The sequence below is a fragment of the Strongylocentrotus purpuratus genome, unplaced genomic scaffold (genome assembly GCF_000002235.5).
Source record: "Strongylocentrotus purpuratus isolate Spur 01 unplaced genomic scaffold, Spur_5.0 spur5_scaffold_17, whole genome shotgun sequence".
Classification (NCBI taxonomy): Eukaryota; Metazoa; Echinodermata; class Echinoidea; order Camarodonta; family Strongylocentrotidae; genus Strongylocentrotus; species Strongylocentrotus purpuratus.
In genome coordinates, this window is record NW_022145602.1 from 5,605,877 (window position 1) to 5,619,128 (window position 13,252).

The 13,252-nt window shown below is 37.7% G+C and overlaps 1 protein-coding gene across 11 annotated transcripts in view; it reads left to right on the forward strand.

Moving 5' to 3' along the window:
* LOC763130 (neurogenic locus notch homolog protein 1-like) overlaps positions 1-13,252 on the forward strand; it is a 58,123-nt gene that overhangs the window by 33,265 nt on the left and 11,606 nt on the right. For 7 of the 11 annotated variants that reach the window (XM_030988537.1, XM_030988539.1, XM_030988541.1 and 4 more), the window contains 7 exons: positions 414-695; positions 2,066-2,179; positions 4,347-4,460; positions 6,807-6,839; positions 8,053-8,370; positions 9,368-9,385; positions 10,552-10,866. In XM_030988537.1, the coding sequence (XP_030844397.1) occupies positions 414-695; positions 2,066-2,179; positions 4,347-4,460; positions 6,807-6,839; positions 8,053-8,370; positions 9,368-9,385; positions 10,552-10,866 (1,194 nt within the window). The remainder of the gene's footprint in view (positions 1-413; positions 696-2,065; positions 2,180-4,346; positions 4,461-6,806; positions 6,840-8,052; positions 8,371-9,367; positions 9,386-10,551; positions 10,867-13,252) is intronic. The other 4 variants (XM_030988543.1, XM_030988540.1, XM_030988546.1 and 1 more) reach the window with 4 other exon arrangements.

A 13,252-nucleotide genomic window follows, 5' to 3' on the forward strand; every position in this document is an offset into this window, starting at 1 on the left:
CTTACGCAAAAGAAAATTGGAACAACAAATTAACAAATATTTAACTGGCACTTTCACTGACTTCACTACTAAAAATACAAAGTTCCCCTAAATCGAATGCAGAGGTTAAAAGGTTGTTTGACTAGGAGTAGGGATTTCTGCTTACGGTGACATCTAGTACGCGACTGCTTGTGACTTTATGGAGTAAACTTGAACGTTGCGTTAGAGCATCTCAACGATCACTCAAATACAGATTTAAGACACACATATATTTTGATTAAATTAGTTTTGGTTTTTAATGATGTTAAAAAGAGGAAATAAACCTAATGATGTTTATTTTTTATCACGATCATTATCATTATTATCATTATGCTGATTATGATTATAATCATCATCATCCGCAATATAACGTGGTCTAATGTATCGGTTTGCAGAAGGTCTCATCGTCATAACGACGATGGAGCGAGGATGCGACCCCGCGCAGTATAGCCAGTTGATCCCGGCTGGAGACGTATGCCTAGACGATGCGACAGTCGCAATTATCAAAGCAGATTTGCCAGACCCATCAACCAGGCTTCCGCCCCATCTTCGTCCGATGTACCTGAATTCCAGCCTAAGCGTTTGTGTGTGTAACAGCGAGGACTTGTGTACCCCGCCCTTACCTGTCGCTCCGACCCCGCCCTCACCGGTCGTTCCGATGACTGAGCCTGCCCCAGGTAAATAGTAGCTGCACCATGGCGTATTTAGAGTGAAAGTTGCGACACGCGCGCACATTCGCGCCCTAGTGTCAATAGTCATGGAGCTCCGAGAAGTTCCTCTCTAGACCAAACTCTATCTGAGAGAATTTAGGCGCTCGTTGAATGTTGTTGCTGTTAATTTGTAGAATGTTGCATGTTCATACTTTATTTTTAAATTGAGAAGAAGAAGGCAAATAAGAAAGAAGAAGAAAGAAGAAGGAAGTAGAAGAAAAGGAAGAAGAACGATGAAGAATAAAAAGAGGAGAAGAAATTAATAAATCGATGAATACATACTACTACTATTGCTACTTATATTTCTACTTCTACTACTACTTCCACTAATATATCAAATAATAATAGGAACTAGACTTTAATTCGTCACTTTGACGTATTAGGTGATACGTATGCTTTTTTTGTATCATGAAAGCATGCCGATGATGATCGAAAGAAACATTACGCCATTGGAGAGGAAAATCATTGAGGTTTTTCTGAATTCAAAATTAACATAAGTGAAAGATCGAACAGACAAAGGGTTCGAGGGTGCTTTACAGTTCGGTTCGGTATTGAGAGAAACTACACTTCTCTTGATTTCGAGTAATCACATGAAACATGGGGGTGCATGGTCATATCTAGAGCAGATTTGAATTTTGATTCCCACAACGATCTCTACTGCTCACCATCTGTTTTAGGATACGAAACGACTGACATTTTTCATCATGATCTTAGCCATTCAACATTTGTCGCTTAGGTGTTGCAAAAGTCAACTGTGTCCATTTGTACATTGAATTCCACCCAAAATGAAAAATCACTTTCTTTAGTGATGTTCTTATTTTCTTCCAGTGCCACATTAAAGTTTGAGAGACAATGATTTTGTCCAGGACATGTTGTCTTTCAAATGCTATGATTTTGGAAAAAGATCAAACATTTAAAAATAGAATCCGATCATTTACTTCATTTTGATATATTGATCAATTTTTTCTTCACTTTTGAGAACTTCACAGGGTTTATATTAATAATTTTTACACCAACGAACAAATCATATATATGGTTTTGCTTTAATAAAACAAATACAAATAATCTTCCTATACAAAAAGCAATTCTAGCAACTGCCACTTTACAGCAAAATGTCTTTCCATTCCAGATAGACTTACCCACATGCTTTGTATTTTAATAAGAATTTTTTCAAATGAAGTAACTATTTCCTTTCCTGTCATTACTCTAATTTAAGATACCTTTTTTTGACTTGATTTTCGTGTTTTCCGTCAAAAAAAGATAAATGTGTCAAAATGGTAATGATTGTTCTCGTCATTTGTATTCCACTTATTGTCTTTGGAACTCAATTTGCACAGATACCGACGATTGTACACCTAATCCGTGTCTGAATGGAGGAGGTTGCACTGATGGAGTTAACAACTTTACGTGTGCCTGTGCTGCTGGCTACGAAGGAAATACGTGTGACACAGGTAAGCTACACATTCTAAACAGATTACATACCTATATACATACATTTTTAGGTAAAGCAAAATCCACCAAAATTTGTAGTCGTTGTTCATCAAGAAATTAAAGATAAAGAGCGATATAGGAAATAAAAAGAAAGAAACATTACGCCATTGGAGAGGAAAATCATTGAGGTTTTTCTGAATTCAAAATGAACATAAGTGAAAGATCGAATAGACAAAGGGTTCGAGGGTGCTTTACAATTTGGTTCGTTATTGAGAGAAACTGCAATTCTCTTGATTTCGAGTAATCACATGAAAAATGGGGGTGCATGGTCATATCCAGAGCAGATTTGAATTTTGATTCCCACAACGATCTCTATCGCTCACCATCTGTTTTAGGATACAAACGACTGACATTTTTCATCATGATCTTAGCCATTCAACATTTGTCGCTTAGGTGTTGCAAAAGTCATCTTTCTATACAAAAAGCAATTCTAGCAACTGCCACTTTACAGCAAAATGTCTTTCCATTCCAAATAGATTTACTCACATGCTTTGTATTTTGATAAGTAGTTTTTCAAATGAAGTAACTATTTCCTTTCCTGTCATTACTCTAATTTAAGATACCTTTTTTGACTTGATTTTCGTGTTTTCCGTCCAAAAAAGATAAATGTGTCAAAATGGTAATGATTGTTCTCGTCATTTGTATTCCACTTATTAGGTGATACGTAACGAAGTCTACGTATCACCTATTGATTTCGTCAAGATTTTTATTATTATTTATTAGGTGATACGTATGAAATATATGAAAATATCGTGACGTCATCCAGGCGCCATTTTGTGAAAATAAACTTATGATCATATCTTCATAACGGAAAGGAATTTCTCATTTATAATTATCAGGATTAAGATCAATATCTGTCTGGTCAATTTCAGGTCAATAAATGCGCGCAAAAATGCGCGTACGCGTTTGTGTGCGCGTCAACGCGCGCTTAAAATTTTAAATTGCTCAAAATCGTTTAACAAATTTTTTGCATACGTTTAAGGCCATTATAAGCATTTCATAAAAAATCGCGCAAAACACGCAGTTTTGCACGTTTTCGTTTGTCACGGCCGAACGAAAAATAATTCCTTGTATATTAGTTTTGACAGAATATTCCTCATAATTTTCTGAACAATTTGATACCATGTTCATTTCTTTATCACTATTAATAACGGAATGAGCGTCCGTTGAAGATAAATATACGTGCATGCGAGCTCATGTATTACATAGCATATATTGGCAAAAACATGCCTATCAAAAGTCCATTGGGATGAATAAAGACTGTCAATTTTTGTTTTGTTTTTAATATGCGTGTTATGCCTATGGGAGGTGATTGGTACTAAATTCCAGTCTAGACTTGTTCATTATGTTGCATATGTAGTTCAATGATTGGTAGGCTCTGCAATCAGGCGAAAATTTGAGCTTGTTTAGTAAATTAATAGTTCAATCATATAACAATTCTCTATCGAATACCTGAAGGGGGCGCTATACCACTTTTAATCATGGTCATGGTCATTTAAAACTAAAAAATCATCATTATCAATATCGTCATTGTCGTATTTATGAATATTATCATTAGATCATCATCGGCAAACTTTGATGATACAAAAAAAGCTTACGTATCACCTAATTCGTCAAAGTGACGAATTAAAGTCTAGTTATGATTTGTTTTAGGATATGATTAAACTGGTGTGATTCATCATGATTATAGCGATTCAACCTTTGGTGCCGAGGTGTCTTGAAGATCAGACTTTCCCATGCCATTTTTAGCGTTCATTTTCAAATTCATTTTACGCCCAAAGAAAGAAATTTGTTTTAGTGACATTTTCTTAACTGGCATGGACACACTACGTTTTGTGGGACGATGAGATTTTTTCAAAATATCTTTTCTTTCTTAGGCCATGTTTTTGCAAAAAGATGCTAACTTCCCAAAAAATATTTAGTTCATTTACTTCATTTGAATTATGTATTAATATATTTAAAACAAATTAGGAATTTATCCCTGAACTGTAATTATTTGTATTGAGCATGACAGTTTTGACTTCTTTTTACCTGTTCACCGCCAAATGAAGATAGATATGTCAAGAGGGACATTATTTTCTTATCCCCTTTATCCCATCTATTGTCTTTGGAACTGAATTTGCACAGATATCAACGATTGTTCTCCCGATCCTTGTGAGAATGGAGGAATTTGCAGTGATGGAGTGAACACCTTTACTTGTGCCTGCGATCCTGGCTATACTGGGCCTACGTGTGGAACAGGTAAGATATAGAGTCAAAGCAGATTACATACTACACTTTTTATATAAAACAATTGCTCCTTGTTCATCAAAACATTATAAATAAACTGTCATTATTTGTATTTAGAAAGCAAGTTTTGACTTCATTTTAGCTTTTCACCGCCAAATGAAGATAAATATGTCAAAAGGGACATTACTTTCTCATCCCTTTTTCCCCATTTATTGTCTTTAGAACTCAATTTGCAAATATTTATGAGAGCGAATCCTTCATGATTCAGCCGCGGACCAAAACAAACAAACAATTATCGGGGCAATGTGGCAAGGGATATCGGCTCTAACATAACAACGGGCAAGATCGGGCAGCCAAATTTGGTATCAAATTAAAGCTTAGACACAAGACAAAATGGTGGTATTAAAATTTAAGCGGAACTCCGCGTAAATCTAAATATTTCCTCTGGATTTATAAAAAACCATGGATAAGTAGTCCATTTTTCGGTGAATTACCTTATAATATATCATTAAGATTGTGTTTCTAGTAATTTTAACCAATTCATGCTACGAAATGAACTATCAGGAACATGTGAGAGCAATTTCATATCAATAACTTAAGAACTTCATGTTAAATTGAAAGATTTATAAAATAAGTCACTTTTGCACTAAATATCTGAATATGTAGGATTTTGCTGTTTGAAGGAGTATATGTATACCCTTATTGTGCATACCGGAATTAATCATTTTACTGAGGTATTCCTCAATGTGTTACTTTTCAACTGGGCAAGAACAAAATTCGAAAAACATAAATCACCACAAATGAGTTTTGGCGCACTTTGGTTCCCCCCTGGCCCACTGTGCGGCGGGTCCTGAGGCCCTGTTCGCAGAGGGCAGGGCCAGTGCCCATATTTCCTAATGTAATGGTTTCTTCCTGGGCGTTGTTCCAGGGGGTGGGTTTGGGTGTCATTTTGAAGGCCGCGTTTTGGCGGTCTCCCAATTCCCTTCCGTCTTTTTATCTTCGGGGATGTCACCTCTGGGAAGATGTTGTGGTGTTGTTTGCAACTGCGTCCCTGCGGGCGGTTTCGGCTGCCTTTGTTCCCCAGTAATCTCCTTCTTGTTCGGGACATGCTTCCCGGTTCATTTGTGTGCTGGTCTAGCAAATATTAAAAGGTAGATACATTGATTTTTTGTGGTAAATAAGAAAAATCAGAAGTGATTTTATTATTTACTATATAAGTCTATGTATCTACCTATGTCCCTCTCTCCGTCCCCTCTCCTTGCGGGCAACATGTCCGAAGCTATGTCTTTGGAGGCTCGTGAAAGAGGATGAATGGCGGACGTACGATGCGCACGCGAAGGCGATGTATGTGGGTGGGGGCATGCGCGAGTGTGACGTTTTTAAAGAGTTCTCGAAAGTAGCGTAGTTTAGATAAACTAGCAAATAATAGGTAGATACATAGATTTATATAGTAAATAATAAAATCAGTTCTGATTTTTCTGACTATTCAGTGACTCAAAGTCATCGTGACGTCATCCTGGCGCCATTTTGTAAAAATCAACTCATGGTCATATCTTTATAACGGAAAGTCATTTCTCATTCAAATTTTTCAGTGACCACCAGTGACCACTGCTCCATCTTGCTGAAGCCAATTATGAACTAGTAACAAAGAACAGAAGTACTATACTTACCCGCCCACTAAAAGACTCATCCATAAAAGAATTTGGCCAATGGATTGTTGATTATGGTTGAGACGATGTTTATACTGAGTTGTCAAGTAATGAAATTGTCAATGTGTTCAATAGTTTATTACATAATGCTTACAGAGCAGTCAGGTAATATAAATCATCAAACAAATCTACAAATTAATTCATGCAGCCATTTTGGGGGGTATTGGTCCATTGTGCATTCAAACATGGAAAGTCGTTTTGCTCACGTTAATTTATCCCTCAAGATAGATGTGTGGGCAATAAGATTATAGGTACAAATATCATGTATTTCATTAAATAGAGGCATAAGTAAAATAACTGGTTTACCGTTTCCGTGGTTTCATGGTAAAGTGGTTCATTCACTTTACTCGTAATCCTAGGGTTGAGAGTTCGAAACCTAGTCTAGCACTAACGTCCTCTGGCAGGACACTTATCTCCAGCCAGGTTTAAATTGGTACCTGGCAATTACTGGGGTAGTTATTTCGGGGCCATCAGAAAGTACAGCATTGATGATGATGAGGCTTCCCTTGGTAAACAGGATTTAAGTTTTCATTTTTCACCTAGTATTTAAACATTTTTAATTGATCACACTGACTTGCTAAATTGTAATTATTATGCAAAATCATAATCACCGATAAAATGATTTTTTCACGAATCTTTCTTTTTTCAGTTTCACATTCCACAGGAAGTTCTAGTGGTGCAGGTGAGAATATTTTATTTTACGTACTTAATATTATGAAAAGTAAAGTACGCTGATGTTATAAGCTGAAAAATGTAATGCGATGTGAATTTAAGATCCTTTTTCTTTGGGGGACCCTAAAGTCCAAAAATCAATGAATGAAAATTCAATAATCCTTCTCTGTCCATACATTCTCAGGGGAAATACCGGGGAGGGAGTTTAACAAAATGGGTCTTTCCTCTCCCCTTCTGACAATCAGCCAGTGAGAATGAACTGCACGTGAAGTGTTCAATTTATGTATATCAGCGGCGAATCCCTAGATTCGTGTTTAAAGGAATAGTTGAGTTTTGTTGCGGAGGGCGCTACACAAAATAATTTGTTTGTGAGATAATGAAAAACTAAGTGTCAAATTTGAAAGAATATACAATTTATTTTACAAAATCATCTTTGTTTGATCAAAATCGGTAAATATAACCATTAAACTGGCACTGAATTTAAATTCACACATGTTGGGGTCTAAAATCACCTTCATAGCAATTTTAGGTTCTAAAAGGGCACTGGAAATGTCATAAATAAGAATAAGAGCAATAACCATGCACCTTAAATGCATTTGCAGTCTTAAAAGAGAACTCAACTATCCTCTTAAGCAAAAATATACACCGTAAATCAGAGGTTTAGAAGTTGTGGAATGTTTGTCAATGTTTAACGGTGCAGTTACATTTCCACATAAAACATAGCCATAAAACCTCGTTCAAATTTGAGGGGGTAAACCAAGGCGGTTCTATTTATTAAAAAAACGATGATGACGTAAATGTAGGCTTCATATGTTTCATATTTATATGTGTGGTAACACCGTATTAAAGCTTTGTAGATGCTCATAGGACATTTGTTGCACGTACCTGTCATTTATTCATACGTTATTATTAAAAAAACAATCACGAAGTTTATGTTATCCAGATAATAAAATATAGATACCAGTACGTTCCAGTACGTGACAATACGTTGAAAGAAATTGTGTAACATGTTTTACGTGTCGTTACGTAGTTATCGTTGTTACATGGTGATACATTTTGTTACATATCCTTACGTGAAGTGGCGATACCTGGTTTTACGTGGTGGTATGTGGCGATACGTCGTCGTGGTACGTGGCATTATTATAAGCCCAATTATTAACCAATTGTAATGACCTTTGCAGAATCATTTCATTTTATATATTCAATGCAATTATTCCTTTCAGAGTTGCGACTTGCCGGATCAGGTAGCTCCGCCAATCAAGGTCGAGTTGAGGTGTATGCCAATAGGCAATGGGGAACAGTATGCGGCGATCTTTGGGGCCAGAACGACGCTAATGTAGTGTGCAGGCAGTTGGGCTTCCCTGGAGCTTATGGCTACACGAACGCCCAGACTTTCGGCGCCGGTTCAGGACCCATCCTTATGGACAATACGAGATGTGTAGGCAACGAAACTTCAATCATGGACTGCCCGAAGAACGCAATGGGTGTCCACAATTGCCAGCACTCTGATGATGTTGGAGTGATATGTCGCGTTGCTCAAGGTAAATCAGCTAAATCTCTAAACAGACTCCGACTTTTGCTCCTGCTCTGAAAAATACTCTTCCGTGCTTGGTTTCGTAATCAGGGCAGTAGCGATTCTAATGGGGGGGGGGGGGGGATTAAAGGGGGCTCAAAACCCCTGCCGCTGTACAAATAAAACTAAATAAATACACATCTTCAAGCACTCGACCTCTCCCACCCCGAAACAAAACGATTATAACAAGCAAAGTCCGTGCAGACCTTCTACCCAGGTTTAGAAAATGGGTACCTTGTGGGAAATTATTCCCTGCATGCTTTTTGGGCCTTAGGGCAGTTGGTTTAAAGCTACGGTGATGATAATACTTTGTAGGCGCCATGAACCTCCCTCGGAGATAACTTTAGCCGTTGCCCCCCGGGTTGCTTACCTACAAGCTTACATCTGTTTTCTTAGCAGTCAGATAATACAAACCATCAAACAAACCTACAAATTATTTCATGCATCCATGTTGGGGGTATTGGTCCATTGTGCAATCAAACATGGAAAATTGTTTGCTCACATCAATTTATCCCTCAAGACATGTGTGTGGGCAATAAGAATGTAGGTACAAATATCATGTAATGCATATACTAGAGGCATTATGGAAAGAACTGGTTTCGGTTTCCGTGGTTTCATGATGAAGTGGTTCATTCGCTTAACTCGTAATCCTAGGGTTGAGGGTTCGAAACCCAGTCTGGCACTAACGTCCTCTGGCAGGACACTTATCTCCAGCCAGGTGTAAATTGGTATCTGGCAATTACTGGGATAGTTATTTCGGGGCCATTAGAAGGTACAGCATTGATGATAATGATGAGGCTTCCCTTGGTAAACAGGATTTAATTTTCCATTTTCACCTAGTATTTAAACATTTTTAAGGGATCACACTGACTTGCTAAATTGTAAATATTATGCAAAATCATAATTACCGAGGAAAATTAATTTTTCATAAATCTTTCTTTTGTTTTCCTTTTCACATTCCACAGGGATTTCTCGTGGTGCAGGTGAGAACATTTTATTTTACGTACTTAATATTATGAAAAAGTAAAAGACGCTCATATGACTTGCTGAAAGACGACGAAAATAATAAAGGGAAGAGGAGGGGGCGTACCCACTGTAACTGTTCCACTGTTGTCACTCCTGTACATGCTTTCTCCTGTTTAAAGGAATAGTTGAGTTTTGTTGAAGAGGGCGTTGCACAAAATAATTTGTTTGTGAGATAATGAAAACAATAAGTGTAAAAATGGAAAGAATATACATTTTAAATTACGAAATCATCTTTGTTAGATCATAATCAGTAAATATAACCATTTCTGATATTTGTGGTGCCCCATAAACATTCGGTAATTTGTAACCGGCCGTTGAAAAACGAGATACCGCCTTATACGTTTTATTCCGGCAGCCAATGCCAACATTGGATTTTTGTTGGCTGTTTTCGTGTTGGTTATACAACGCACAACCAGCCGGCCCGTGTATTGTTATTATTAATAAATTAATTAATCAATGGTCACCGCATTTTGTTTTTGTTTAAGTGGAGCTGAATTGGTATGATTGTATTTAATCTAAATTCACACATGTTGGGGTCTAAAATTACCTTCATAGCAATGTTTAGGTTCTAAAAGGGCACTATAAATGTCATAAATAAGAATAAAAGCAATAACCAAGCACCTTGAAGGCATTTGCAGTCTTAAACAAGAACTCGACTCTCCTTTTAAGCAAAACTATACACCGAAAATGAGAGGGTTAGAAGTCGTGGTCTTTGTTCAAGTTGTTAACGGTGCAGTAACATTTCCACATAAAACATAGCCATAAAACCTCGCTCACATTTGAGGCGGTAAACCAAGGCGGTTCTATTGATTAAAAACAAAATGATGACGTAAATGTATGTTATCCAGCTAATAAAATAAAGATACCAGTACTTGGCAACACGCTGAAGAAATTGTGTAACATGTTGGTACGTGTCATTACGTGGTTATCGTTGTTACATGGTGATACATTGTGTTACATGGCCTTACATGACTTTAAGTGGCTATACCTGGTTTTACGTGGTGTTTTGTGGCGATACGTCGTCGTGGTACGTGGCATTATTATAAGCCCAATTGTTAACCATTTTTAATGACCATTAGAGAATTATTTCATTTCAAATATTCAATGCAAATATCCCTTTCAGAGGTGCGACTTGCTGGATCAGGTAGCTCCGCCAATCAAGGTCGAGTCGAGGTCTATATAAATGAGCAATGGGGAACAGTATGCGACAATCTTTGGGGGATCAACGACGCTGATGTAGTGTGCAGGCAGTTAGGCTTCCCTGGAGCTTCTCGTGCCACGAGAGATGCCAAGACTTTTGGCGCAGGCTCAGGACCCATCCTTCTGGACAGAGTGAAATGTGTAGGCGACGAAACTTCAATACTGGACTGCATGAAGAGCGCAATCGGTGTCCACAATTGCCTTCACTCTGATGATGCTGGAGTCATATGTGACATAGGTAAATCACGTAAATCTCCAAACAAAATCTGTCTTGTACTCCTGCTCCGATAACTATTCTTCCATGATTGGTTTCGTCATCACGGCAGTAGCGATTTTAATGAGGGGGGGGGGGGGGGGGTTGAAGGGGGCTCTAATCACCTGCCTCTAAACAAATACAAATAAATAATAACAAATCATTAATCACTCGACCTCGCCGACTCCAAAATAAATCGGTTTTAATAAATTCAATCAAAGGGCGTGCAGACAATCCATGTAAGAGCCCAAAGGCCTGACTTCATCAAAAAAATGAACAGAATGAAATCTTCTAGAACCGCGACAAGCTAGATATAGGATTAGAGTAGAGTGTGCGATAGGGTTGTATGGATAAGTTTAGACTTATAGGCCCGAATTCACAAAGGAGGTTTGTCGACAAACCGAGATTTATGTACGTCATATGACACGTTTTGACGCGTTTTTTACAAACCTAGTTTGTAAATAATAAAAGGAGGTTTGTCGAAACAAAAGGAGGTTTGTCGACAAACCTCCTTTGTGAATTCGGGCCATTGTGTTAACTTTTTTATGTTTGGTCCTTATACGAAGTTAGAAACTCGGTTAGTGCAGTATTTGGACCACGGAAAAATTGTTGCCAAACATGGGTCGTACAATCAACTCAACTTATGAACGAAGGGAGTAGTGTGGTTCAATGTGTATCTCCACTGTCGCTCATATAGTTGGAATATTTTTGATTTACCCCAATTTATGGAATTATTTAAAGAATAATTTAAAAATATTAGATCTAGATAATAGTATACATTCTCAGATTTTATTGAATAATAATTTTGCCAATGTGTATTTTGCGTGACTGCTAAAGCATGTATATGCTACTATGCTTATCAACTAGGGGACCTACGCGCTTAAGTCATAAATGACAGTAATGAGGATTAATGCCCCACAAAAGGGCACTAATATAGCACATCGACACGGTTTTGATCATGGGCCTCACAGTTACGAGGCCATTGCTTTGACACTGAACCATGACTGTACGCAGCGGAGGCTAGGGTGGGGGGCAGTTTCCATAAAAAATATATTAAAAAAAAACAGAAAATGCAATGAATTTTCAATAATTTATTGCATTTTACCCCAGTCCCCAACATAAACAAATCCTCTGGACGGCCATGCATTATGGCTCAAGGCATGGGCACATAGAGGATTTTTTTTTTTTTTTTGGGGGGGGGGGGGAACCGGGGTAAAGTGCAATAAATTATTGAAAATTTATTGCATTTTCATGAAATAAATCTAATGAACAAGATATCGTTGTCATTAAAACACATCATCAAAACATACCAAACTTGTCTCAAACTTATCCAAAAGATGCTATGTGTGTTCACAAGACGATTGAAACAAATAATGCACCAATTGGTCAGCTAAATCCAATAATATGATTCACTAGTAGAGAGCTCAAACGAACGTGCTGCTGGCTGTTAGGCGCGACATCAAATAAAGTAGGGTGTGCGATAGGGTTTAATGGATAAGTTATGCTTATAGGGACAACTTTTTCTGTTTTATCCCGATTCGAAGATAGAAACTTGGTTAGTGCAGAATGTGAACCACTGAGCAATTGTCGCCCCATCACCCCACCTAATGAGCGATGGGAGAAGTGTGGTTTATATGAATAAACATATCTCTCTCATAAAGATGTGTATAATTATGTTTGTTTTTTAACACATTTTACCATGATAGCCATCACCTTCCTGCGGTATCCTATGGGATAGCAGCAAACTCATTCAAAGTTTGCTGATTTTACTCATAGTAACTTATGCTAAAGGCATGGAGTTTTAAACATACGTAGAATTGTCGTGGTTTAGAGGATATCTCACCGAATCGTGGATCACACGGTTCGGGGTTCGACCCCTGTCGCGGCGGTAATGTCGTTTGGCCTGACATTAATCTAAATGTGTCACCTTCCACCCAGGTTAAGTCAATGGGTACCTTGTGGGAAATTATACCCTGAATGCTTTTCACGCCCTAGGGCAGTTGGTATAAAGCTAGGGTGATGAAAACACTTTGTAGGCGCTGTGAACCTCACTCCAAGATGACTTAAAGCCGTCAGCATCGGGTTGCTTACTTACAAGCATACACATGTTTTCTTAGCAGTCAGGAAATACAAATCATCAAACAAATCTACAAATTAATTCATGCAGCCATTTTTTTTAACATTTTTTTTTTGGAGGGGGATGGGGGGGGGGGGGGGGTATTGGTCCATTGTGCATTCAAACATGTAAAGTTTTTTGCTTACGTTAATTTATCCCTCAAGATAGATGTGTGGGCAATAAGAGTATAGGTACAAATATTATGTATTTCATTAAATAGAGGCATAATTGAAAGAACTGGTTTCGGTTTCCGTG